At 39.2% G+C, this 24,475-nt stretch overlaps 1 protein-coding gene across 9 annotated transcripts in view; it reads left to right on the top strand.

Annotated features, from left to right (window-relative positions):
* Positions 1-281: 281 nt before the first annotated feature.
* The window catches only part of KIF21A (kinesin family member 21A), an 86,314-nt gene continuing 62,120 nt past the window's right edge, over positions 282-24,475 (top strand). For all 9 annotated transcript variants that reach the window (XM_053943433.1, XM_053943432.1, XM_053943436.1 and 6 more), the window contains exon 1: positions 282-431. In XM_053943433.1, the coding sequence (XP_053799408.1) occupies positions 388-431 (44 nt within the window). In that variant the 5' untranslated portion in view covers positions 282-387. The remainder of the gene's footprint in view (positions 432-24,475) is intronic.

Below are 24,475 nucleotides of genomic sequence, written 5' to 3'. Positions count from 1 at the left end.
GTGTCCCCGCGCTGGCGGCTGCCCGGGGCGGGGCCGCTGACGCACTGCGGCTGCAGCGGGCGGAGGCGCCGGAGCCGGCGGGGCGGGGGGCCGGTGACCGGGGCCGTGGCTCGGCCCGCCGGCGGCTGACTGACAGCGCTCCCTGCCCAGGCGCTGGAAGGGCCGGGCCGGAGCGGGGCGGGCGGGAGGAGGAGAAGGAGGAGCGGTGCGAACCGCCCTGCACTGCCGCGGCTCCTACCTATTCATTCAGTCACCTAAAATGGCTGGAGAGAGGAGGTGGCGGAGCAGGAGGAGGAGGTGAGGGGGGAGCCGCAGCAGTGCCCCCACCTCCTCCGCGGCCCGGCGGAGCTCCCGGCGAGGCTGCGGCCGCCCCTCGCCCGCGGCACCATGTCGGCCGGCCCGGACGAGAGCTCGGTGCGGGTGGCGGTCAGGTAAGCGGCGGCTCCTGCGGGCCGGGTGCGGGCGGCGGGGCCGCGGCGTGTTCCCAGCGCCCACCCGGCCGGGGACGGCAGCCAGGCACATCTTCCCTGCAGAGAGGGGGTGGCCTCCCCTCGGCCCCTGCGGAGCCTCTTTTTCCTCACAGCATTAGGAAATAGCCAAAGGAGAGGAGAAACCCCCACACTATTCTGAGGTCTTTCTCAGTGATTTCTCTCTAATTTTGAGCAGTGACCCTAAAAATACTCCAACTAATTATAGCCGGGTGCTGCTAGTGCTTACTCATGGAAGCAGGGCAGCCCCTGGACTGTGGCGATGCCGTTTGCATCACGGAGCTTTAGGAGAGTGGATCCCGACACATTGATATTTTTAGAAGGATAAAGGCTTTTATCCCGCGGAGGCTGTGTGTAACCTCACATACCAGAGACATCCCATAAGGCTGCTCACAGTACATAGGAATTAGGTGTATGTAGAAGTCATGATGGGAGGGGAGCTTAAATAATTTTATAACATCAGTTAATTCAAATTGCTCTTTAATCAGAGATAAAAATCTGCTATTCATCAGTGAGCTCTTGGCTCTTCTCGGTTTTCTACGTGAAAATACTATTTTATGGTTTGAAGAGCTTCCAATTTAGCCTGTGGATGCTTCAGTTTTCAAGATGTCTTTACATGATTGAAGCATGAGGAGAAGTACGTGTACGTTTGTATATATCTATGTCTATGTATAGGTACGTCAATATTTGGAGTTTAATTGTGATCCTGTCTGTTGATTTATTTCTTTACTTTAAAGAAGTTTCTTTATGCTGGCACACTTGGAGTATTACAACACAAGAAATCAGACCTTAGGGGAAGGTCTGTTTGTCTCAGTGGGTCCTTGGACAATCTTGCATTAGAGAATTCAAGGGTTGTTCAGGAAGACAAAGACGGTGATTTCTTAGGTTTGTTTTGTTTTCTCTGAAGGATGCAGAATTAAGCAATGTTACTGCATTCTATTGTTGATACATGGTGTAGGGGAGGTGCAATAACATTTTCAGTAAACAGAGAAGCACCACCTCTGCCTGGTAGGGTGGTGTGTATGCTGCAGTTGTTCGTTAAAGTCTGATTGCAGTAGCATCTTTTGTTGGGAGAGATGTGAGTGCTATCTGTTGAAGCATTTTTCACATAATGTTTAGGGAGGTACTATTCTAAACCATAATTAGGCTGTATTTTTAAAAAGGAAAATATGAGATAGCTGTGATCCTAAAAACAGGGTGTGTTACAGGTTTACAGACTGCTCTCTCATTTGAAGAAAATATTAACTATGTTCTGAGCCAAAAGAAATAGTGATGTAGCAGTTCATTTACAAATGCAGAGGTTTGTTGCAATTTGGAATGAAAGAAAAAAACTACTGTTGGAGATACATTTAAAATTGTAGGTGTGTGGTAAATAGATTAGGAGTAATATATGGTAAATAATTTGTAGAAGTAAATTAAAGTCACCCAGCTGTAGTTTTTGAAAACAAATTCCTAATGTTATAAGGTATATTTCTGCAGTATAGTTGTCTAACATTTTGTGCCTGAGTGCAGTTCACTAATAATGAAGGATTACATTTTTCCTCTTGTCTGCTTTCCTCCTTTTGGCAAATTAACTATTCATGTACAAGATTTCCCCCCTCTCTGTTTAGCATTCATGAACAAAAGCATGCACAATAATTGTTTTTGCACCAGTAGCTCTTTGTAGATGGTTTTCTTGTATTTCTGATTGTGTATTTTGTGCAGTCCTATAATAAAACTGATTTTGCATCTCAGTGTATATTGGTGCCATGCTGTACCGTGCATTATGAGTATTATATTCTGTTTCCTTGTTGGTTTTGCTCTTCAACTCTTTTTGGCAACTTGAGCTTAGTTCAGTAATGATCTCCACAGTTGTGATGAATTGGTTGTTGTGTTTTGTATGTATGTTTCTGAACAAGGCTCTCTCTACAGCTGGACCAGCTTTTAGTTTGCAGCCCCTGTGGTTGCAAGATGTACTGCAAAGGCGTGAATTTGCTTAGACTTTAAACACAGCTTAGAGAATAGACATCACTGAAATTGTTCAGCAAATTATTTTTCCAGAACCTGTTTGTCTCACCTAATTGTATCCAACAGGAATGAAAAATACTTCATTCTTCCAATTAGTACCAGCTTTAAGCTATCATCTTGTATGCTAATTGCTCTCCATTTTCTTCAGTGTAATCATGGGTTTGTGACTGATGAGCTTCGGTTTAGTGAATCATGAAAGCTGAAAATAGTTTGGCAGATAATCCAGTAACTAATGTTAAATTCCCCAATTAAGAAAACATTTTTCCCTAGTCACCCACCACTGAAACACTCGAGGACTTTGTGGATGATGGTGTGCAACTTTGGCAAAGAGCTTTGCTCTCTGTGTGATTGCGTGTAGTGTCTGTTTTCAGACAAAGTCAGAGAGCCCCTACAATAGAAAACAGTAATCTGATTAGAAAACTTCCTTTTAAATGTGAAAAATGATCATTTTTGTAAGTCTAAAATTTGTCTTGCTTTTTAAACTGTCTTTTCAACATATGAAGACTAACTTTTGACAAGAAGGCTATGAAATGTTATCAATATCATAGGCAACTGTTTCAAGTTCACAAAAGGATGTAGATTATAGTTTCTAACTCTTGTCTCTTGCCACTTTAGTGGTGTCCACCAATGAAATACAGTGTGTAGGCTTCTGGCATGTTGGGTAGATGAACTTCTCACCTAAGATTTAGATCCTCAACAGCCAGTGGTCTAGGTCTATTACTGCATTTCAGAGCTGTTGTATGATCCATGGAAGGGGCTGGATGGGGTCACTCAAGAAGTGTGCAGTTACTTTTACCCTTTACCAAACAGACTTGAGCTGGGTTGCAGGAATCGAAATGGCTCCAATAATTTGTGCCTGTCCTTGCTCCCTGTGGCTTGGGGCCCTGTTAGGATGTTGTAGCAGTGGTGATCTAAGAAATCAAAGTTGCATTTTTGGATACATGTTAAACAAAAGAACTTCTGGAGAACAATAGCATTTGGATAGGTCTAACCTGAAGTCTTGTATGGAGGACTGTACTTGATAAAGCATGGAAGGGTATCTGTTATGTCTTCTCTGTAACAGAATCCAAATAACAATGCAGAGCATTGAAGGAAATGTCTGTCTTCTAGTCCTTCAAAGGTGAAAGATGGCCTTGATCCACTGGGAGTCAGTGGGGGCCCTGGATGTATAAATGATAAGCTTCAGTGTTGATTTGTTAGAGATGCTGTATTAAAACAGAAGAAGGAGTAAGTACAGCGTGAAAAGATGAATTGCTGTACAAGCTGACCAACAGTCAAGAGAAGATGGTCACTGCGACATGCTTGGGTGACACCTCGGGTGGAGTGGACAATAAAAGAACATGCATTACCAGTTGGTGAAGCTGAAGAGCTTTGGCATTGGGCATATTCTCATGAAAGATGGAACCCAGTTGAAACTGTTAATGGGCAGAACACAAAGAAGCTTTAGGGGATGGAGTTTTATAATCAGGCATGTTTAGTATTTGTAAAGAACACTGTAGTTAAAGTTTCCACTTCTCATCATCCTAGGTATGCCTGTGTGTATCTGCCTTCTTCCCTGCTTTGGTAAAAATGCCTCACTGGTGCTGCTTCATCTACTGTGATTGACATCTGCTTTGTTTCATCCCTCAAGTGAAGAACAGGAGTGTTGCTACATTCCTCCTCACGTGTGTAGGGAGGCTCTGGGATCTGGGCACCCAGTTCTGCCTTGAGATGTCTAGAAGATTTCCTTTTCATACCCACCCTGGGTGTCTGCAATATGTTGTGACAATGCTTCACAAAAGTGAAATGTTGATGTTTGCCAAGTATGGAAACTGTGTGCAAAAAGCAATGGATCTACAGGTAAATGTTTTTAGTAACAGTCGAAGTAATAAGTGCAGCTGATGAATTAAAACCACATGGCTTCTGTTCCAAAAGGTTTTCTAAAAGGGAGATGAAGAATGCTGGAAAAACACATTGGTTACTAATTCAGTTCAGTGGAGATTAGATATTTTTGCAACTAAAGCTTAGTGTGGCATGGCATTAGGATACAGTGTTGACTTTTGATCATGCAAGTGGATATGTTCATCCATTGCAACTTTTGCTTCCCATTGCAAAGCTTTGGTATGGGATTCTTTTCATACCCCCCAGTTTTTGAACTGTGTGATCAGTTGTGTAGGGCTTTTTCCTACTTCACTAGTTTCTGTGTGGGTTTTTTTTCCTCCCCATATGGAATCTGTTCTTTGTTGTCATGCCTCCTTCTACCTTTTCAAATTTTCTTTTCACATTTTTGCATTCTTCCTTTTAAGCATTTTCTTTTTAAGCTTTAATAGTGAGGCTGTTTTCCTTTGTGCTAGATCCAGCTACTGTTAGATATGCTAAGAAAGAAGGAATTGAGTGAAAGGAACCTGCCCTTTTTAGACAAGTGTGTTTTGAACCACTTTGATGGCAGCTGAGATTGATTTTCTTTCTTGGGCTGCTGTTGTGCAAGCAGTTACAGATGTGTTTAAGCTTCCCACCATGAACAGATCCTCAGATGCTAGATGCATGGACATGTATGCTCTGGAGATACTCATTTCATACTTCCTATACTGTGCTAAGCATTCTCATAAATCATTCTGTAACTAGATATGCAACAGCAATAGACTACAGTACTATCCATTGGTTCCTTAGAATGGACCACATTTTTTATTTTAATAGACAGTAATTATTTCCCATCTGTAATCAGCTGTAAAAGTTTTTTTGGGGAAAATAATGTAACTGTGTTAATGAAGTTCAGCAGTCTGTAAGTACACAATAATGCCCCATGTAATAAAAGAGAAATTATCAGCAGCATTAAATAAAGGTGTTGGGAAATAACTCTTCTGCATGGAGTCTGTTAATGGAAAGCTACAAAAGATATCCTTTTTGGAAAGCTCCTGTTGCATATCTTTTTGTTAGTTTTGATGTTTTTCTTTGCTCTCTGATTTAGACAAACATCCCCTTGTCCTCCTCTGAAACTTTACCCCATTGGTATGTTTTGCATTTTAGCTGAAGAAAAGACACGGCACCATCTGCTGCTGAATTAATTCTAGTTTCATAATATCTGAGTTGATCATCCGTTACTGATATTGCTTGGGGCAGGCTGAAGTCTGTGATCTTGCTTTCTAGGAAATAAACTTCTCTTTTCACCACTTGCATTGTAAATGCAAACTCATTCTTGGATGGAGGGGAAAGAAATCCTATTTGGACCTTTCCCTTAATGCCATGTATTCCTTGCCAGAAGATGGGTATCTTGAATTTAAGAAGAAGAAAAAGCAGTGGTTGGTGTACTTCAGCAGTCTGCTCATGCTTTTGGTTGAATTATATTTTTAGCTTGTCACTTCCCAAAGTTTGTAGAAGACTTGGGAGTTTACTTTGCTTTGAAAAATCATCAAGTTAGTCACTAATTTCCATTTAATGGTGTTTTATTTACTACTTATGATCTGTTGGCCTAGACATTCCTTTAACACTGAACTTGGGGCTTCACATTTTCAGGTTTACTGTGTGACATCTGCAAATTCTTCTGTAGTAGCTGAGTGACCCTTGTGCATGGAATCAAAGAGAGTACTGCTCCCTCCCTCTGCTTTCCCTGCTTTCCCTTGATTACCTTTAAGCCTTTTATAGATTGCTCTTGCTGCCCACTCAGAGATGGCCGTTGGAATTCTTGCTTTCATGTTTGGTTGCCTGACTACTGCTGGTGAAATCAAGCAACTTTTAGGTGCTTTTTTTATTTTAAGGAAAATATAGCAGAATACTAAATATCTGTGGTGACTAGAGAATTTTTTGTTATGTTAATATTTATTTCCATGTAAAACACTTTCAATAAGTGTCATTTGAACTGATGAACAAGAAAGTTTAATTAGAAATCAAACCAGATCTGAACAAGTCTAGCAAGTGTAACTGCATGAGCTGTGCCTTTTTATTATGCTCTCTTTCTCTTCTCTGGAATAGTTTTAAATCTTTGTTCATTTCTTCCTATTCTTCCTTGGTGGTTTTTTTTTTTTTTTGTTTGGTTTTTTTTTTTTTTTAATTTCCACTTTTCCCTAGTGAAATATCTGCTTCAGTGTAAGGGGAGAAATGCTGCCTTATTTTTCAAAAATGGTCTTGTTTGATATGTTTAGTATAGCAACAAGATACAAATGGAGAATATTGAAAATATAGGGTTAGCATCACAGTGAGTTTGATGCATAGAGAAACATAACATTAAAAATGTATTCCAAAATGTGAAAACCTGCTGATTCAGAGCTTATGATTGATTAGCATAAAATATTTCCCGAATAGAATCTGAATGGAAATAAAGAGTGAGGAGTGAGTACCATCTGTTCCTTTATTCTAGTAGTATCCTCAGCGGATTTGGTAGAGTTGGCCACTGCTGGAATAATTACTTTTCTGTGTAAAGAAACTTTTTTTGTTCTTTAAATCAGCTGTCAAATGCTGGTTGGGACAGTGCACCCTTTAAGCATCTTTACATATTTAAGCTACCTTAAGTCAAGCAAAAATGCATGACTTATCTCTTGAGCCTGTTTGCTCTGGAGCTTCAACACAGAAAGCTGAGAGCAACAAGACCTTAGTAAAAGGTTATGATTGTTCTACTATACACAGCAATTTATATGCATTCAAATTGAACAGTGCACTTCCATTGTTGAATTTAAAAATGGACTAAAGGGTTTACTGTTTAGGTAATTTAGTGTCTCACTGTTAGCTCTTGCATTTATGCTGCTGTAGGAACTCTGCGTAGTTCAGTTGGTTGGCAAATAACTGTCTCTTTGCAGGACACTTTAGATTTAATGTAATCTTTCCATACTAGCTCTCAAATACTCCAGGTTCCTTGAAATGCTTCCTCTTGGATATTGTAGCTTTGAAGGATACTTATTTTCCTTTCCCTTTATGTTCAGCATAACTGATCCTGTAAAAGCATGAGTAAAGCAGTATTTTCAAGGTGACTGTAGCATTACCAGTTCAACTACTAGAGCTGAGCACATGGAATGTTATCAATAATAGGACTAGACAGAAAATGTTTCCCTTTTGTGAGACATCTTAAAGTCTGACACTTTATCTTTTCTGCTGTGTTCTCTTTTGATAATGGAAGAGTTTGATCAAACAGGTTTCTCTGTTTACTGGGTCTAATCTCATCTGGGGCCTTGAAAAAAGGTATTCCACATCTTGAGTCAATTCTCCAACTTCTTGGTTATTATCTTTAAGCTGTGTATTTTTTCAATGAGCTGTTTCTTCCTTCCATTTCTAATTATGCTAATTATCCTTTGCTTAATACTGTTAAAACAAATTTAAGGTGATATATTAAGCTGGAAAGCTGCATAGCTGTGAAGTACTAATGTCAGTCAAGAAACTATATTAAATACAGTGCTTGTTAGCAATGTTGTTTAAGAAGTTATGCAAATCATCGATAATAGGCTAAAGTACAAAAGAAGAATTTATCATCTAGAAATACATTGCAAATGATGAAATACAGTCTTGTATAATTTTGGGGTTACTAGCAGGTTTGCTAGGAAATTTCTCATGTAGAGTAAAATATCTAATATTGCATAAAATGTAGAAAGTGGCGTATCTGGGTTCCTTTAAGTATTTGGTACCATGTTGTATGTGAGATTTCTTGGAATAAAGTGATAGAAATGTAGACTTGACTTAAGATGTGTATATATATTATATATGTATGGGTATATTTTATTCAAAATACTTACCTAATTAACTTTGTTTTTCAAAGTCAGTAATCCTTAGCATTAGTTTTGTTGGACGTTTTTTCCTTAAGCATGGGACTAATTGGGAGATGAGTCCAGAGACCTTTTGTGTCATTCTGAGTAGCTCATTATCCCAAGGTCTTAGAGTTGCTAATCACTCTCTCAGTGGTATTGATTTACCAACTGCAGCAGTGCCTCTGTCTTATTTTGTGCTTGATTCTGTTATAGGACACCATCCCTGTGTGCCCATCTCCACCTGTATGAGAATGTAAGAGGGGTATGAGTGTAGGTAATAATGTCTGTCTTTTTTTTAATATTCTTTTCCTGCTTTTCCTTCCCCATGCTCTCCTGGCACTTTATTTATTGTCATCTTAGAATTATGTCATAAGATCCTCAGGCCAAAGACATAGCTTCAAAGTAAACACTTACAATATAAATAATACATGATGTAATATCATGAGAAAACCAACTCTGCTAAAACACCTGAGTTAGTCATTACCTTCTATGAAAAGTCTTAGAGTTAAAAATTCTATATATGGCTTTGTTTCTACCTCTCCTCTTCGCTCATTTCTCTGAAGAGTAAAAAAAATTATGCCTGTACCAGACACTTTGATCTGGAGGAAGTAGCTGACAACTTTTTTTATTTTTACCTGCTAAGCAAACCATACATTGCATTAGTTGTCACTCTGCATAAGTTGCCCAGGTGGGGTTTATTTCACTCCCTAGTCTCAAATGCATTCTTTTTGAAGTCTAATCTTTAATTTTAAGTACATGTGAAATAATTTTTAGACTCTGTCTCTGTAATGTGAAGCCTTTGAATTTTTCCTTAAACTTATTATCCATACATATTACTTTGCAGGCTATAGATATTGATACCATCTAAATATCTGTATTTCTGTTTTTAGTTAAAATCTTATCATGCATGTGAATTACTGGTATATTTGGGAAAGGCTAGTGTGTTTATGAGTAAGCTATTTGAAATGCATTAAAGACCAGAAAAATATTTTTTTGTTAGGTTAAGGATGACTAAGTATCTGAGTGCGTATTTTCTAGAGGTGATCGAAATGAGAAGGATTCTACTTGTAGGTGTTTGAAGAGGCTGTAGATCAGAGGGAAGGCCACCTGTTCAATCTGTATTACTTAGAGTGCAGCTTATGCTTCTGTCTAATCTGATCAGTCAGCCCATCACTCAGGAACAATTGCCAAAACAAAATTGCCATTGAACAATTGCCATTCTGATCTTTACAAGCAGAACTCTGAGTTCAACAAAAGTGGATTGGTGTTTAGTAAGCTCTAAAAATGAGATGAGAGATAGGACTGAATTGGTATTTGCAAGTAAACTATTTGACAGTTAAACATTAGTATAATTAAATGTTCTTTTTTGTTTTTTGTACTCCCAAAAGGGTTTTGTTTGAATTGAGGTTGAATTGAATTTGCTGTTGGGGGTGTGTCTGCGGGGTTTTTTAATATTTGTTTGTTTGATTGTTTCTGTTTTTTTGTTCTGTGCATATATTTTTTTGTTTGCTCTCTCTCTTTCTTTGTCTTCCTCACACAGTCTTCAAAGTGATCTACATTGGCCGGTCAACCCACCGTCTCTGCATTTTAAAATGTCACTGTAGATCTATTTCATTGTTGTTGTTTGCAAAGCTTGTAGGAACAGATGGACTTTTCATTGTTCTCTAAATGTCAACAAGTGTAGCCCTGGTAGGCCCTGAAGAGGAATCGTAGGCTTGTCAAGGTTGGAAAGGACCTCCAAGAAACATTGTACAGCTGAGAGTTTCAAATGAAAGTGCTTTGTTCTGTACTTGCAGCCCCAAGAACGGGGCTGGCCCATTCCAGCTGGCCCATGCTTCTGTTGATTTCCAGCTCTCACAATGCTGAGTGCAGAAATGCCTCTTTGGGAAGAGGGAGCTTGCATAGCATGCTGTTGACCTACATCTTGGAAGATACTTGATTAAAAACAAAGGGCTGATGCACTCTTGGCTGCTGCTGTTTGAGGAATGTACACATTATTCATAAGCATGGAACAGCAGTGTTGTATTGTAGCAAAAGAAAAAACTTGGTGTATATGGAAAATGGGAGTCTTTATGAAAGTGCAAAGAAATCAGTTTTTTGTTCAGTACTGCTTATGTTTAGTGGTAGGTTTTGGGTCCTGCTGCTCACAAAAATTGTGGGCTAAGAAGAATTGAAAAGAGGCAGGAAAGGGCTCTCTGTCTAGAAAACGTGTCTGGTTCCATGTGAGATATGAAGAGTGAAGATTTATTAGAGACACATCCTAAAATATCTAGAGTCAAGTAGAGAGTGGAAGAGAAGGGAATAAAATGTTCTTCATGGTCAAGGTGAAGTTGATAAAACAGTAGATTTAAATTTCATTAAGAAAAATAAGAGAACAGAAAATGTTTATCCATTGTAAGGATGGATATTGTGGAATTAACAGACTAGAGAGGGAAATAAACCTGCGCTTTGTCTATGGAGATGTGAAATTGTCCGTACAGGAAACTCTTCAAAACAGTTCAGACTGGTAGCTGCCAGGAAGATTTTGGATTAATTGATAGTACTTTGGTCCTGAAAGGTGGAGTGGGTGAATAAACTCTGACATTCACTGGTTTTTTTCCACCTCAATTGTCTGTATTGCTGTGAAGCTACATGTGGAGTGCCAGGACCTGAATTCAGTACAATTGAATGATCCCATTCAAATGTGAGAATCTGTTCACAATGTCCACGTGAACAGTAAAGCCATACTGCTTTGGAAGGGTAAGCTTAGATTAATCCAAGTTTGAAGGGAGATCATCTGATCCAGCCTCCCCATCAAAGCAGTGTCAAAACTAAGATCAGGTGAGGTTTTGCAAGGCTCTGTCTAAAGTTAGGTCTAGGAAAAACCTCTGAGATAGAGATTCATCAGTGTCTCTGGGCAGCCAGTACTTGACTGTTCCAGTTTCTAATGGTCAGATTTCTTCCTTATGCCAAGCTGGGAAATCTCTTGCTTTGTTTCATGACCAGTGCCTTTTGTCTTCCCAGTGTGAATCTCAGAAAGGACCTTGGGTCTTTTGTCTTTGTAATCCTCTCTTCTGCACTGACAGAGAGGAGAAAAGGCCTGGAAGCCAAGAAGATACTGAAGAGCTCTGTGCCTATGATCTGTTGGAAAGGGGAGATGTGGGGGACACCTTCAGCAAATGGGGTGCAGCCTCTTGTCCAATTGAGTTCTGAATATGGTAGATCAGATTCTTGGGGGGTTGACAGTCATCCAGAGGTGCTGGTGATAGGGCTGCTATTAGGACATAATATATTGTAAGCATACACAGGGTGAAGTACTGGAGGCTTTTGTATTTTGTTTGCATGCTTGCTGTACTCTTTCTGTGTAAAGTCTATTAATTCTTCTCATATGACCCACCCCTACCTGCTTTGTAGACTGTCTCATGGTAAATGTGATATTGAAGCTGTGAAAGCATTTGGAATGTGATTCAGGTTGGGCTAACAGTCTTTTTTTTCCCAGCAGTTATATGTGGTGCTCACCTGTCTGCATTTTCTCTGCCATAGTTTAAACTTACTCATTATTTTGACTGAGCTGACTAATGGGAATAATTACCCTCCATCATTGTTTAATGTTTCTTGGCTTTTCAGATTTGCATCAGTCCATCTCACAGAATAATCTCTTTCCCTGTCCTGTACTGTGGCAGTTCATGTTTCATTCTTTCAGTTCTTCTGGCTTGTTCAAACAATACTTCTGTATGGCAGAAAGAAATGTATAAAATAGTCAGTGATTAATCCCTTGAAGCATGTGATTTTGTTGTGAACACAACCCAAAGCATTGACTACCTTGGAGTCATTTTTTATGACTCTTTGGAAATTAATTATAATTTGTGCATTATCAGTTTTTATCTTGTATATGAAGAATGGATTTTTTAAACTTGATTTATTTGTTTAGATTTGTGTATTCATAAAATGCATGTGGAGTGCTGGGCAAAGTTCACATTCAGTTTGGTTTGTATTGCTGGATATCTGCCTAGTATGTGTAAGAGCTGTCTGGTTGAAGTTCAATCTGTTTAAAACAGAGGAATGTATTGGTAGACTGAATAAAATGCTTCAAAGCTCACATCTGTGTTTCTTGAATTAATATGCTTTTGATTTCTCAGAAATGCTACTGACTTCCAAATTTTATCAGATATATCAAGGAAATATGACTAATTGTAGTCTAGCTGGGCAACTAACTGCTCCTTTTATATGTGCATTCTTTAATTTATACATGCAATTTTCACCTTAAGAAGACTTCCTTTGTTCAAGGCTATATGTCTGTCCAGGGAACATCCAGTGGGACAGAATGCTTGTCATGTACTGCACTGCTGTAATGATAGTTGCTCTCCTGGTTTTGCCACCTCCTTGGTGTGGAGGGGGATGGTCACTCCAGCACAGCAAATGTGTATGAGGCCCTCTCCTTTGCTCACAAGTAACTTGAATTGGTATCATGTTATTTTTCCATTCTAATAATAAAAAAATAAAATGTAGAAGATACTTTTGTGTTCAAGGGATCTCTATCTGCTGCAGCTGTTACCAGTACTGGGAATCCTCTGGATGTACTCCTGTGTGACAGGGTAGGTGCTGCCATAGACCTTTTATGGGTCCTTGCTTCTGTGTGGCAAGCTGAGCTGATGCATGGCTAGAGGACACTGGCCACTTCACTTACAAGATTGGAAATAATTAAATAATCTGTGTGACTTGTTTTAGGTATTTTTCTTCAGAACAGGGTTAAGATACACAGAGTTTGAGGTTCACTGCTGTTTATAGGGCCAGCTGTGGTGTTGGAGTATCAGTGAGCCTGTCTTCTGAGTATTCATTCAGTGCTGAGGAGACTCCTATTACTTAACTGATCTAGGTACAATTGGAGCACAAGGGTATGGTATATCTTCAGTTACTTTGGAAATAGCTGAGAAGTTTTGTTTCCAAAAGAAATGGACATTCAAAGCTCTCACTTTAGTCCTCCACAGCTAGATAGGGATGCCAAGATAGTGTAGAGCCATGGAGTTTCCAGTTTCATTGTGATGTCTGAAAGATTCAAAGACAGCCAGAATTTGTTTCATCTAACACACGAGTCTTTCTGGATACCCTTGTTATGTGCCCTTGCATACTTGACTTACTCAGTTCAATGTACTTGTGACTGATGCAAAAATTACAGAACTACAGTTTACACAGGGACCTCTCTTGTGAGGTGTAGGGCTTTTTCTTTTAAAAAGGAAAAGCTATTTTTGGCCTATTTTTTCACACTTGAGTCTTGGTCTAGTTAGTTTAAATTGTTAGCTAAGGTAGGTAACAAAGGACTACGCATATCAGATTTCATTGTGGTATGGGGTTTTGTTTTTTTTTTGTTTGTTTGTTTGTTTTGGTTTGGTTTTAAAGCTCCAGCAAGAATTGCTAGAGGTCCTGAAGTAGTTTCTGCTTTGTCAGCAAGTTTTAGGTGGAGTGTCACTGTTGGACTATTTTTCAGCTGCTGAGTATTTGTGTTGCTCCATTTTTGCTGCTGTTGCAAGACCCCTCTGCCAACACTCCTCTGCCAACATTGCTGCTGCAGATCAGAGATAAACAACTAATGCATTGCAATGGCTGCCAGGGAACAGAGGGCTGAAGTCTTGTTTCTCTGAACTGAAACTGTGATACCCTGAGATTAGGCAGTATAGGAAAGACGGAAAAATTGTGTAAATGTTTATCCATTCTGAATATTCTGTAACCCTGGTCAACTGGATTTGATTGAGAATCTAATTTTGTGTTCTGTTAAAAACATGATTGTATTTGAAATGAAACCAGTCCTGACCTCAAATGCTGAGTTAAAAGAAATCCTCTCCTTTCATTTGTGCTAGGTAATCCTGCTTCCTGTCCTGAATCTTTTGCACAGTTTCAATTTATCTTGTTCCCATTCTTCAGCCACTGATCCAAGGTTCAGTGGTCTAGAAATGGTTAATGGTAAGTAGAGCTGGGAAATAAGCTATTTGTAGTTTTCTATGCCTTGCTAATTATTCATGTGATAGAGCTTACGTAAGGGCTGCATTACAGTTGCACTTCATTTGATGACAGAGTTCTGTATTTCTGTGTAAACAAAAGTCAAGTGATAGGGCATGGGCAGTCAAAGTCTATAGTTGAAATCAGGGCGAAAACAAACTTTCCTGGAAGGATCTTAAGGTCATGCTATCTGCTTAGCTGTCATGTTTCTTAAAAAAACCCCTACAAACAATAACAAAAAAACTTCTATAAACCCAGTCCTGACAGTATTTTATTTAAAAAACTTTTTAAAAGCTGAAAGAGCCTTCTTTGCTATCTTTCTTGCCTTAGCCTTTCTTCATATTCAGTGGTGAAATTCCTTAAAGCATACAATTAACAGTTTGGATAGCATGATGTAGCAAAATATTAAAATTTTAAATAGCACAGAGTTTTCTCTCTTTGACACTGATTGTAAAAGCAGACTGTCTTAGAAAAAATTCTAAGTACCTGTTTGGAGAAACCTGTACATTCCAGGGAAAAAATGTTGATCTATTGACCCCCTCTTAATACTTTTTTAATACTTGCTGACAATTTCTGTAGAACACCAGTTACCTTAACAAGTTTTGTCTAAATATTAAATTTTTCTTTCTAAATATCTGGTACCATAGCATGTGCTGGAGTAATTGGCTTTTTACCTCTTTTGCCCATCCCTCAAATGTTGTCTGTAGTACTAAGAAAAATTCTTATAAGTGGAAACAAGGTTGCCCAAAACACTAGAGCTTTGTTAGTATGGAATGATCTTTTCCCTTTTCCCTGTAAAAGCAGGGGTGGTAAGTGGTTGAAGCTGAGTGCAGCCATGGAGTGGAAGTCAGAGGTGTGGGAGGTAGCTGCCTGGTTCATAGCAGCTGGCAATGTAGAGTTTGTAGCTTGTGCTAATTGTGCTAATATCCAGTCTTCTGGCTTCGTGGTGCTGGTGAGGAAAACTATCTGAAACAGCTGTAAAGTTATGGATTATGATAGAGATATATCTGTCTGTAGCTTTTAATAAATGTGTGACCCATTATGAAAGCTTTATATAAGCCTTAGTGTAATACCCTCCCTGGCCTTGAGGCACTACCTGTATGCCATTAACACACCATTTTGTGTGAACTCAGTTTTCCATTTCCTGGTGAAGTTCCTTCTTAGCTCCTGGAAAACCTTGTGAGCACTCCCTTCATGTCCTCTTAGGTCTCATTTAAGCCAAAGAAGCTCCTCTGTTGTCTGATGCTCGGAGGAATGAGATGCTTGGTCACAAATTTTGTGGCAGGTCTACAACCATCTGAGTTGGTCTACAGATCAGGACTACAGCAAGACAATTACCATAAACTTAAATTTCTAAGGCAATTTGAACAGTTAATATATGAATACTTAATTTGAGAACACCTGTGCTACCTCCAGTGTTTGAGGGACTATGAACTCTGACGCAGACAAACCACAAGTGATTTGCATTGATGATTTCTGAGAGCAGCTGGGAGATGCCTGATTTAGAAGTATTAGTTGCCAAGAAGAGCTGATTTAATTGAGTCAAAGCAAAAGAAATGGGTTTTGACCTTGAAGCAGCTTGTCAGGACAGACCTTACCTTATGTCCCCAAGGAGCTGTAGCCAAGCATTCAGCAGGCAGAAATGATCCCAGGATCAGGTGTTGCTGCTTTGTGTGCACTTGAGCTGAGGGAGACTGGCAGGGCAGTGCCCAGGCCAGCAGCTGCACACAGCAGAGAACTGTTCCAGACATGGAGTCAGAGCATCCCAGGCCTGTGATGTAAAATGGAGACAGTTGCTTTCAATTTGTGTGTGCTACCCTGCTGCATGATTTTTTTTTTTTTTTTTTGTGGTTGGTTGTTTTGTTTGTTTTTGTGAAGTGACTTTGCATTAATAGTTTTGGATTTCTGGTTGGATTTGTAATCTTATCAGGGAACCTGAGCTGTAATGAAAAATTAAGCCTACAGCTAGGACATGAAGCAGAAAGTGCTTAGCCTTGCTGTTAGGCCAGCACAGATAATGGTTGTCTAAAGCAGATAGAAGTAGCAAGGAAGTAATTGGTTCTTTATAAGCTATATTCAGAGTGTATGCCATGAGTCTTGTGCAGTTTACATTGTGGTACATGACCAGGGTGCACTTGTTTCATGGATGTGCTCTGTCCTGGAGCTATTTTGGTGAAATGTACCAGTATTAATACTAGTGGTAATTCCAAACTGTAAGCTTGCTAATGCAGCAAGGTCTGCATGCCAATAGCAATTAAATCAGGAGAATGACTATTTCCACAATGATTTCCACACTGAATTTGTTTAACCTAGACAACAAGGAGCTCCTACCTGCACTAGTGTGGAAGCTAAACAGTTACAAAATTTCACAGGCTTTTCTATTTTATATATTATCAAAAGTGAAGAATATGAAGCTAGCCCACGCTTTCCCGACGAGGTAGCAAAGCATTCTCTTTCTCTTAGGTTGAAATCTCTAGTGATATATTGGATATTGTAGTCACTATTTATATAGTGTCATATAAGCCCCTATGAACTCAGTGAAAGGCTGAGCATGTGAAATGGCAGCAGCTCAGCCCTAAGCACAAATGTTGTTGCAGAGGAGACCTCTCTTTCTTCTAGCTTTGTGATGTGAATTTTTGTGTGAAACTGGCTTTCCTGTGAGGTTCCAGATTCCAGAGGATTTCTTGCACAGATGATGTTGACTGAGGCCCTGAAGGAGCAGTACCAACTCCAAGCTTACTTCACCAGTCAACTATGATAAATACCATTCTTTTGACTTCTTGTGTTACTTAAGCTCCAATTATTTCAGCTTGCTACTGGTATTCCATATAAATGTTAAATACTCTCTCGCTAAAATTTTTTTCCTTGTCCCCTCTCTACCACATCTGAAAGCCAGCCTGCATTTAGCTGAATAAAAGATTATGGCCTGTAGATAACCCAAGTTTTACACCTGGTTGAAACTTCATGGGAGAGTGTTGTTTAGAATGAGTACCAAGAGACTTGCAGACTTCTCAGCTTTGTGGGGATTGAGGAATGGGGGAAAGGTGAGGGAGAGTTTGGGGATTGCCAGTTTATATTTGCCTGAAATGCTCTCAGAGCATCCAGCATCGTACTGAGCAATCCATTTGAAGCATGGCTCAGTGTGGGGGAAATGCTACCTACTAAATTTAGCGTAGTTTCCTGTATTGTCCTGATTTTAACTAAATTTTTCAAGCCGAGAAAGAGCAGCGAGGTAGTCAGATTTAGAATGCTGCTTAATACAGTGTAATTGCATAGAAAGAGAAGGATGGAAAAATGATCTCTGTTTGATGCTGTTGCTGCTGATTTGAATGATTTTGCAGCCTTGTGAATAGAATGAATAGACATGAAGAAAATAATTAAATTTGAGGATTGACATTCAGACATAAAACAACAGGTAGCTGAAACAGCTTGACTGGAGAAGGTGGATAACATTGTTTCTTTCTGTTTTGCAAGTTTGAAAACAGACAGTACTAAATAAAGCAAGTGAGTTATTTTTCCTTTCTCCAGAGTTAGGATTTACCAGCTCAGAGCTTTCAGTCACTGCTTGAACAGTCTACCTTCTGTTTCGGAACAGAGCAACTTCTGTTCATTAGAAACAGTCAACAATAAATATGAAGAAATTTTCTGCAGTTTGCTTTGGAACTTGGTGTATCGGGTGTTATGGATACAGCGTGGTTTTTTGTGTTGTTTTTTTTTTTTTTTTCCTTTGGAAGGCGTGGCAGAAAAGTCATACAGTGGTTTTTGTTCCAGGAATGTTGCTTTGAAAGTTAACAGAGTGAAGGCACTATTCAGTGCAGTTTTTTGAAAAACTGTTTTTAGCTGTCTTGTCCCATTGTGAAGTCTCTGGTTATTTTATGATTATTTTAGCAGCATTAGCTATGCAGTCATTTCAGTAATGATTAATGACAACTTGTAATTTTTTTTTAACTGACTTGACTTTCCTGTTCTTTTGTTTTATTATTTAACTGTAATTACTTATGAAGTGGCTTGTAGCTTTACCTATAGGTATGTTCATAACTTTGTGTTTGTTTTGAGTTGGTGAAATGTAATTATTGGACTTGTGGCTCAGAGGTGTAAAGCAACCAACCGCCCTAAAATTGAGAATATACAACTGGGAAGACAATGTTTCTGTATGGAGGGGAAAGAAATGAAAAAAGTTTTCAGAGCTACACTAATCTTGCCATGAACATGTAGTGATTTGTGTGCTATAGCTATAAGAGCTGGGAGCTTAAGTGAATATGTATGGGTGTTTAAAAAGGAAAGGGAAATTTGGGTAAGAGAGGCAACTAAGGGTTCTTCTTTGTTGCTGACATAGCAAACCCGTTTAACTTCGTTTAAAAATAAGAGTACCTATTTTTAAAAACTAGGCTGCTTGGAAGAAGTAGTGAACTGCTAGAACAGACATACATTTAACTGAAGAGGAAGAAATTGAATGAAGCCTAGGGTTGGCATGACTGACAATCTTTTGGTCATCTGGATAGCCTTGCATTACATCAGTTCTTTGCTCTATTCAAAAAATTATTTTTCTACTGTGAATAAGCACGTTTTTTTTCTTGGTTATTTCTGAATATATTTGTGGTACTTATCAATGCTTTTAAGAAATCAAGGATAAGTTATAATGCGAGGAAGTTCCCAAATGCATGTTCTTATTCTTAAAATACTTCACTTAATTGCATTAAATAGTTGTATTTTTTAGTTATTCATTTGGCTTTGCAGATAAATCTTTTTGTATGTGAGGGTGTGCAAAAATAATGTTACTGCTCTGCAAGATGGAATTCTCAGCTTTTGAACCAGAAATCCACTGTCATTTCTGTGCCTTTATGTGGGCGTTTTTGGGTCATTTGCTGATATAATGATGCTGCTTGCAGTGTTTTTGAAACCAGCTGTCTCACAAAACTGTGCTTTTAGTAAAGTTTGACTCTGTAGTTAAACATTAGTTACTAGTGTGCTTTCTAAAAAGAGTTGACACCAACCACATTTTTGTTGACCGATGTACTTTTTACAGGCTTAGTCTATTTATATATGTTGGGCTGATTGGTTGATGGCATACAAGAGGTATCCAAATTATCTCAAAATCCCTGAGCTGTAAATGTGACTGAATTTACGTTTGGATGTACTCAAGACCATGGTTTAGTGGTTTTTGTGGTTTAGTGTTGTTTGATGATGATGTGGATGTTTGTTGTTGGATTTTTTTGGCTTTGTTTAGGCTTTTGTTTGTTTTGTTTTTAATTCTTTCCCATTTTTCCCGTTGGACCTAAATAAATTCCGTAGCTTGGTAAGGCAGCAGTGACTACAGCGGTTTGGGTGGTTGGATAGCCTATGTTCACCACATTATTTTTGATAGTACGTTACTTTGTCAGCTGAATTCTGACGCTAACATTTCTGGAAGCAAAGTGTCTCCAAGATACTGACAGTACTTGTTATCCTGGCTCAGGGATGCTAGGCTTCTGGGCTATGCACTCTTAAAAAAGGCTTTCTTAGACTTTTTAAAATTTTTTTTTCATCTGAATTTACTTATAATAGTATTTGTTTAGCACATGTAAGTGCTGTTAAGCATTCAGTCATGCTGCGGAAAGTTGCTACAGGAAGTGTATTCCTTTTCCTGATGCTGCCCTTGTTACATAATTAGTACCAGGCTCTGGTAAGCATTACCCGGCAGTGACTCAGCCACTCCTTACAGCTGCGAGCCCCAGAGCAGGAATGATGAAGGCTGCTGAGTTTCGTGCTAAAGATATATTTTGGAGGGAAAAAACCTCCATGATTTGCAAAAGAAATAGAGGGTGTTATTCCTTTTCTTTTATATGTAGAGTTGCTTTCCTCATGAATCCTTACCTTCAGGAGGACATACTTGCTGGCTTAATTGGCCTCCTGTATCCATGAGGGCCATAGTTGTAGACACTGATCTAGGGACCTTTATTTTCCCTTTTCTCTTGAGTTTGTGACATCTGTGTTCTTTAAATCTTGTAATCATCAGGTACTATTGCCATAAATTTTTCATAATAGTAATCTTTACTAGTTTTCATTATTATATATTATAAGTGGTAGTGATTGATGTGAAACACCACCAGTGAAATTAAGATGCTGTTTCATACTTCTGTGCTTGAGCTTTATAGTCATAAAAGCTGAAATATATTTTTCAATAGAAACCTTTAACATAAAAGAATCAAGTGCAATCATTGTAAGAGGGACAGATTTAATATGCAGTTTAAAGGCAGTACTGTCCTTAATTTGCTTTGTGGATATTGCACTTGGTATATAAATACATGTGGAGCACAGCCATCAAATTGCAGACTGATTGAACCCTCTGGTAAACTACAGTTTTAGTGATCAGGAGCAGCCATCCAAATCCATAGCCATAGATGGTTCTGCTTCCCTGAGTAAATGTTTTGGCTACAGTTTCCCTTGATTGTGTATTTCTTGTGTTGGTTCAGAAGTCATTTCTTTGATTGTTGATTGGCCTTTTGGAAATGTTAGGTTCCCAGACCACCTGGGGAAGAAACCTGTTGTTCATGTCTGAACCAAGTATTTGGGATGTCTCTGCTGTTCTGCCAACTGTGCGGTGATGTCCACAAGTGCAGTGTAAGCAGACAAAAAGCTCAAAGTGTACATAGGGCTTTATAAGACGGAAAGCTACCTCTCAAATAAAAACTGAAATGACCTAGCACCTTCTGGATTTCCTTTTCTTTTCCTCTTATTTAAAGGTGATAAAGATTCTCAGGGATTATATTTTCAGAGTTAATCCTTAAAGGAGAGGTAGCTAGTGAGTGACCTGTTTATTTCAGTGTATGTGCACATGTTCCATACAGCATGGTGTCCAGAGCTTGAGCTAATGCCAATCACGCTGTAGTGCTGCTGAGTGCTGTGTTTCCTTGTGCAGCAGAAATACTTATTTTTGCTTCTTACTCATGAGAATGACTTGTTCATGCTCCCTGATGGGGAAAGGCAGTTGCTTGGGGCTAATCGGCCTAGTGGAGATCAGGTGATTGTAGTCCCTTTCAGCACCAGAGTGCCTTTGACCCTTTCAGCACTGAAGCATGTTTGACCTCTGATTGCTGTGACCGAGGTCTCTCTTCTGCCACTTCATTGCATGATACAGGGTGTGTCTGCATTCCTATATGGTATGAAATTAATTTAGAATTTTACTTTTAGGAAGGTCTAACTACTTCTTTCATTTCTTGCTTATAAACCATAAATACTTCAAGTCTTAGTTCATAAGTAATACTTTACTGCATTTGCTTAGCTCTCATTTTATCTAAGATATTGTGTTATTATCTCTCTTCTACCTTTCTGAGAGGGGTGACACATATAACAACTGATGTTAAGAAAACCAAGGCAAGTAGCACAATAGAACAATTAAAAAAAAAACTGTTTGCCTTTGGAAAAGGCACTTCTGTTTAGCTTTGCTCAAACTGTACTTGGATCTGGAGGTGTGCCAGTCCTGTGCTTGGCAGGCTTGTGGAAGCTTATGGTAGTGCAGCTTTTCCATCAGAGATGACCTTGTCTTGAACTAGAAATAACCCAGGCCAGTACAAACCCTGCAATACGCTTCTCCCTTCTCTCTCTCTCAAAAGGCAAATTCTTCTCAAAAGTTGTGGATTTCTTTGCTCACTAGAGAGTAAATTAGTTCACAATAAAACTGCACAAAGGTTTGTATGAATGCATTCATTCAAGTTATCAAGAAAGATGTTGAAGGTCTTCTAAATCTTCTGGAGGATCTGCTAGCCCTCCTGTGGGGGTGGTGTGAGGAAGGAAGCATGCACAGCAGTAGGAGTTACATGAGAGCAGGCCTGGGTGTTTCCCCTCTGCATTTTCTTTTCCTAGCAAAAGTGTGGGGCTGTGCCTACCAGTCTGGGGATGCCATCTGTGTTGCACAGCCTGCTTGGCTGTTAGAGAATTATACAAGAATTAATCTGAAATCACACTGCTAAACTGCGTCCTGGCCGTGGCGGCTGCCTGGAGATACAGCTTGTTTACAGCTCTTCAGGAACCAAAGCAGAGCAGCAGCCTGTGGAACTGCCTCAGCCTGGCACTGCCAATGTCATCTACAGCATGAGCAACTAATGGGTATGGGAGCTGACCAGACCCAAGATACTGAAAAGGGTAATTGTTCCATGAAATTAAATTTGTGTGTAAAAATGAAAAAAAAAATATTAAAGAGGTAGAGTTTGAGCATATGGGAGAACTGGACAAATCTAATTATGGCAGTGGTATATTTCCTCAATTTAATTTCATTCTAGTTTTCCATGTGTTGCTTTTTCATTAAATGCAAACTGGAAGTGACAGTCTGTAGCACTGGAACAAAATATTTTCTGCGTATATTTTTGAATAGAATTTTTTTTTGTTTGCATTACAGTAAGTTGGTAATTTAGTGGCTAGGTGTTTTAAGTTAAGGCTTAATGGTCATATTTAATGGCTACACATGGTTTGAAGGGATGCTAATACCTTTTTATCATTATCTTAATAGGACTTCGGAGTAAAATCTGGACCATGTAGATCCCGCTTAAGCTTTTGTCACAGTCCTTACTACATATTTTTTTTTTTTAATATCCTAGACTGTTTCAGGAGGTTTTATTTCTGGTATTGTCAATTGTACAATTGTCATTGTATTGAAATGCCTTTAGACACCAAGAAGTTTTCAGGTACATCAAGTAGGTAAGTGTTAGTACATGTGCAAAACATCTGCCTCGCTTGTGCTTGCCAGGAGGTGTAAATTTAGGCCAAGTAGCAGCTGGGCGCTGGGCACACACACCTGCTGGCAGCGCTGGGTTCAGTCTGGACCGTGGAGGCTTTAGAGGAACACCACTGGGAGCAGTGCCCAATGTTATGCAAGAGCAGTGGAGTTCCAGTCTCAGCAAGGTGGTGCTCCTTGCCCTGGCTGGGTGACTGCAGTGTGCCTGGGCCCCTGGCACAGGGTGAAGCAGGTTCCTGGGGTGGGAGCTGACCCATGGCAGGGAGATAGACTTGCCCATGTGCTGAGTGGCTCATCTGCTGAGCCATGTCTCATGTGGTCACTGTAATCTGTATGTCTGTAATTGCATGTCCATTTTCCATCTCGATAGCAGTACATGTAATACTGATGCCATTAATGTGGAGTTACACCACTCGTGATGCCGCTATTCAGAAACTCTCTGTAGGTGATGGTTGCTGGTATGAGCCTAAAGATTTGTTCCTGCACCCTTTTTGCTGTGTAAACAGGAGATAAACCTGGAGTTTCTCATATGCCAGATCTTTTTGTATCCTTAAAGCTCGTTGAGAGGTGTAGTTCAGAGGAAATCATTCAGACATTATAGCTGTGGTCTCATTTGAAAGTGTTGTTAATTGCAGAGCAAGATTCCAGTGTGTGCAAGCAAAAATACTGAAAAGTTTTGCAAGCCTAAGTATCGGGTGTCTGAGATGAAACCTGCTTAGCTTTCTTTACTCCCTGCTTGTTCTAAAGGGATCTTAATGGGAGTGATTTGATGAGTGTAAATTTAAGGGAGTAGTAAGGTGAGGGAATTCTGATGCTGAAGTAAGAGTTGGAAGCTGTTTTTGTCTGGTTTTGGGCAGTTTTTGTTTTCCAGGTCGTATTGCCTGCTGTGCTTCACTAAGTATTTTATTAGGTGTTTCTGGATTTAATATTTCATATACCCACATGTGAAACTTAATTGTGTAAAATTTAATAGGCTTAGTGTAGTAAGAGAAGTATTGAATAGTGTTGGGTTTACAGGTTAACTTGTTTCCTGCTCAGCATACCACGAGGTTTGAATTTATGCTTTTCTGAGCAAGTTGAAAACAGCCCTTTCCTCACAGAGCCTTTTTTAATGACATGGGGCTTCAGAGTAATCTTTTCTTTCCAACATAGAGCTTCTGGATAGTCATTGCAGTCTGAAAGATCAACCCATGTTTATTTCTTTTCTGCTTTGCTTTCTATAAGAAAAGATTAATTTGATTCTTTGCCCTTTTTAGATCAATCATAGAAGTTCTTGTGTACTTAATGCATTTTGTAGAGGCGCTGAGAAGGTATATGGTAAACATGTTGATTATTACCCTTTGTTAGAGTTTACAGTTCTTCTCATGGAGATGCAAATTTAAAAAAATCACTGGTCTTGTTTAGTATATGAAATGAGATTAAGAGGTGATGTGATCATAGACGGTTAGAGATGGCTTGGGTAAAATTGAATAATGGAGAGGTTTTTAAATAAACAGGCACAGAGGTAAAACTGTTTAGTAAAAGGGATGTGTGTGTATATGTGTGTGTATATATACATCCCTATATATGCATGTAGTTATTTATGTACA

Source organism: Vidua chalybeata, chromosome 5 (genome assembly GCF_026979565.1).
Source record: "Vidua chalybeata isolate OUT-0048 chromosome 5, bVidCha1 merged haplotype, whole genome shotgun sequence".
In the NCBI taxonomy this organism is placed as follows: Eukaryota; Metazoa; Chordata; class Aves; order Passeriformes; family Viduidae; genus Vidua; species Vidua chalybeata.
This window is presented reverse-complemented; position numbering and strand designations above follow the sequence as displayed.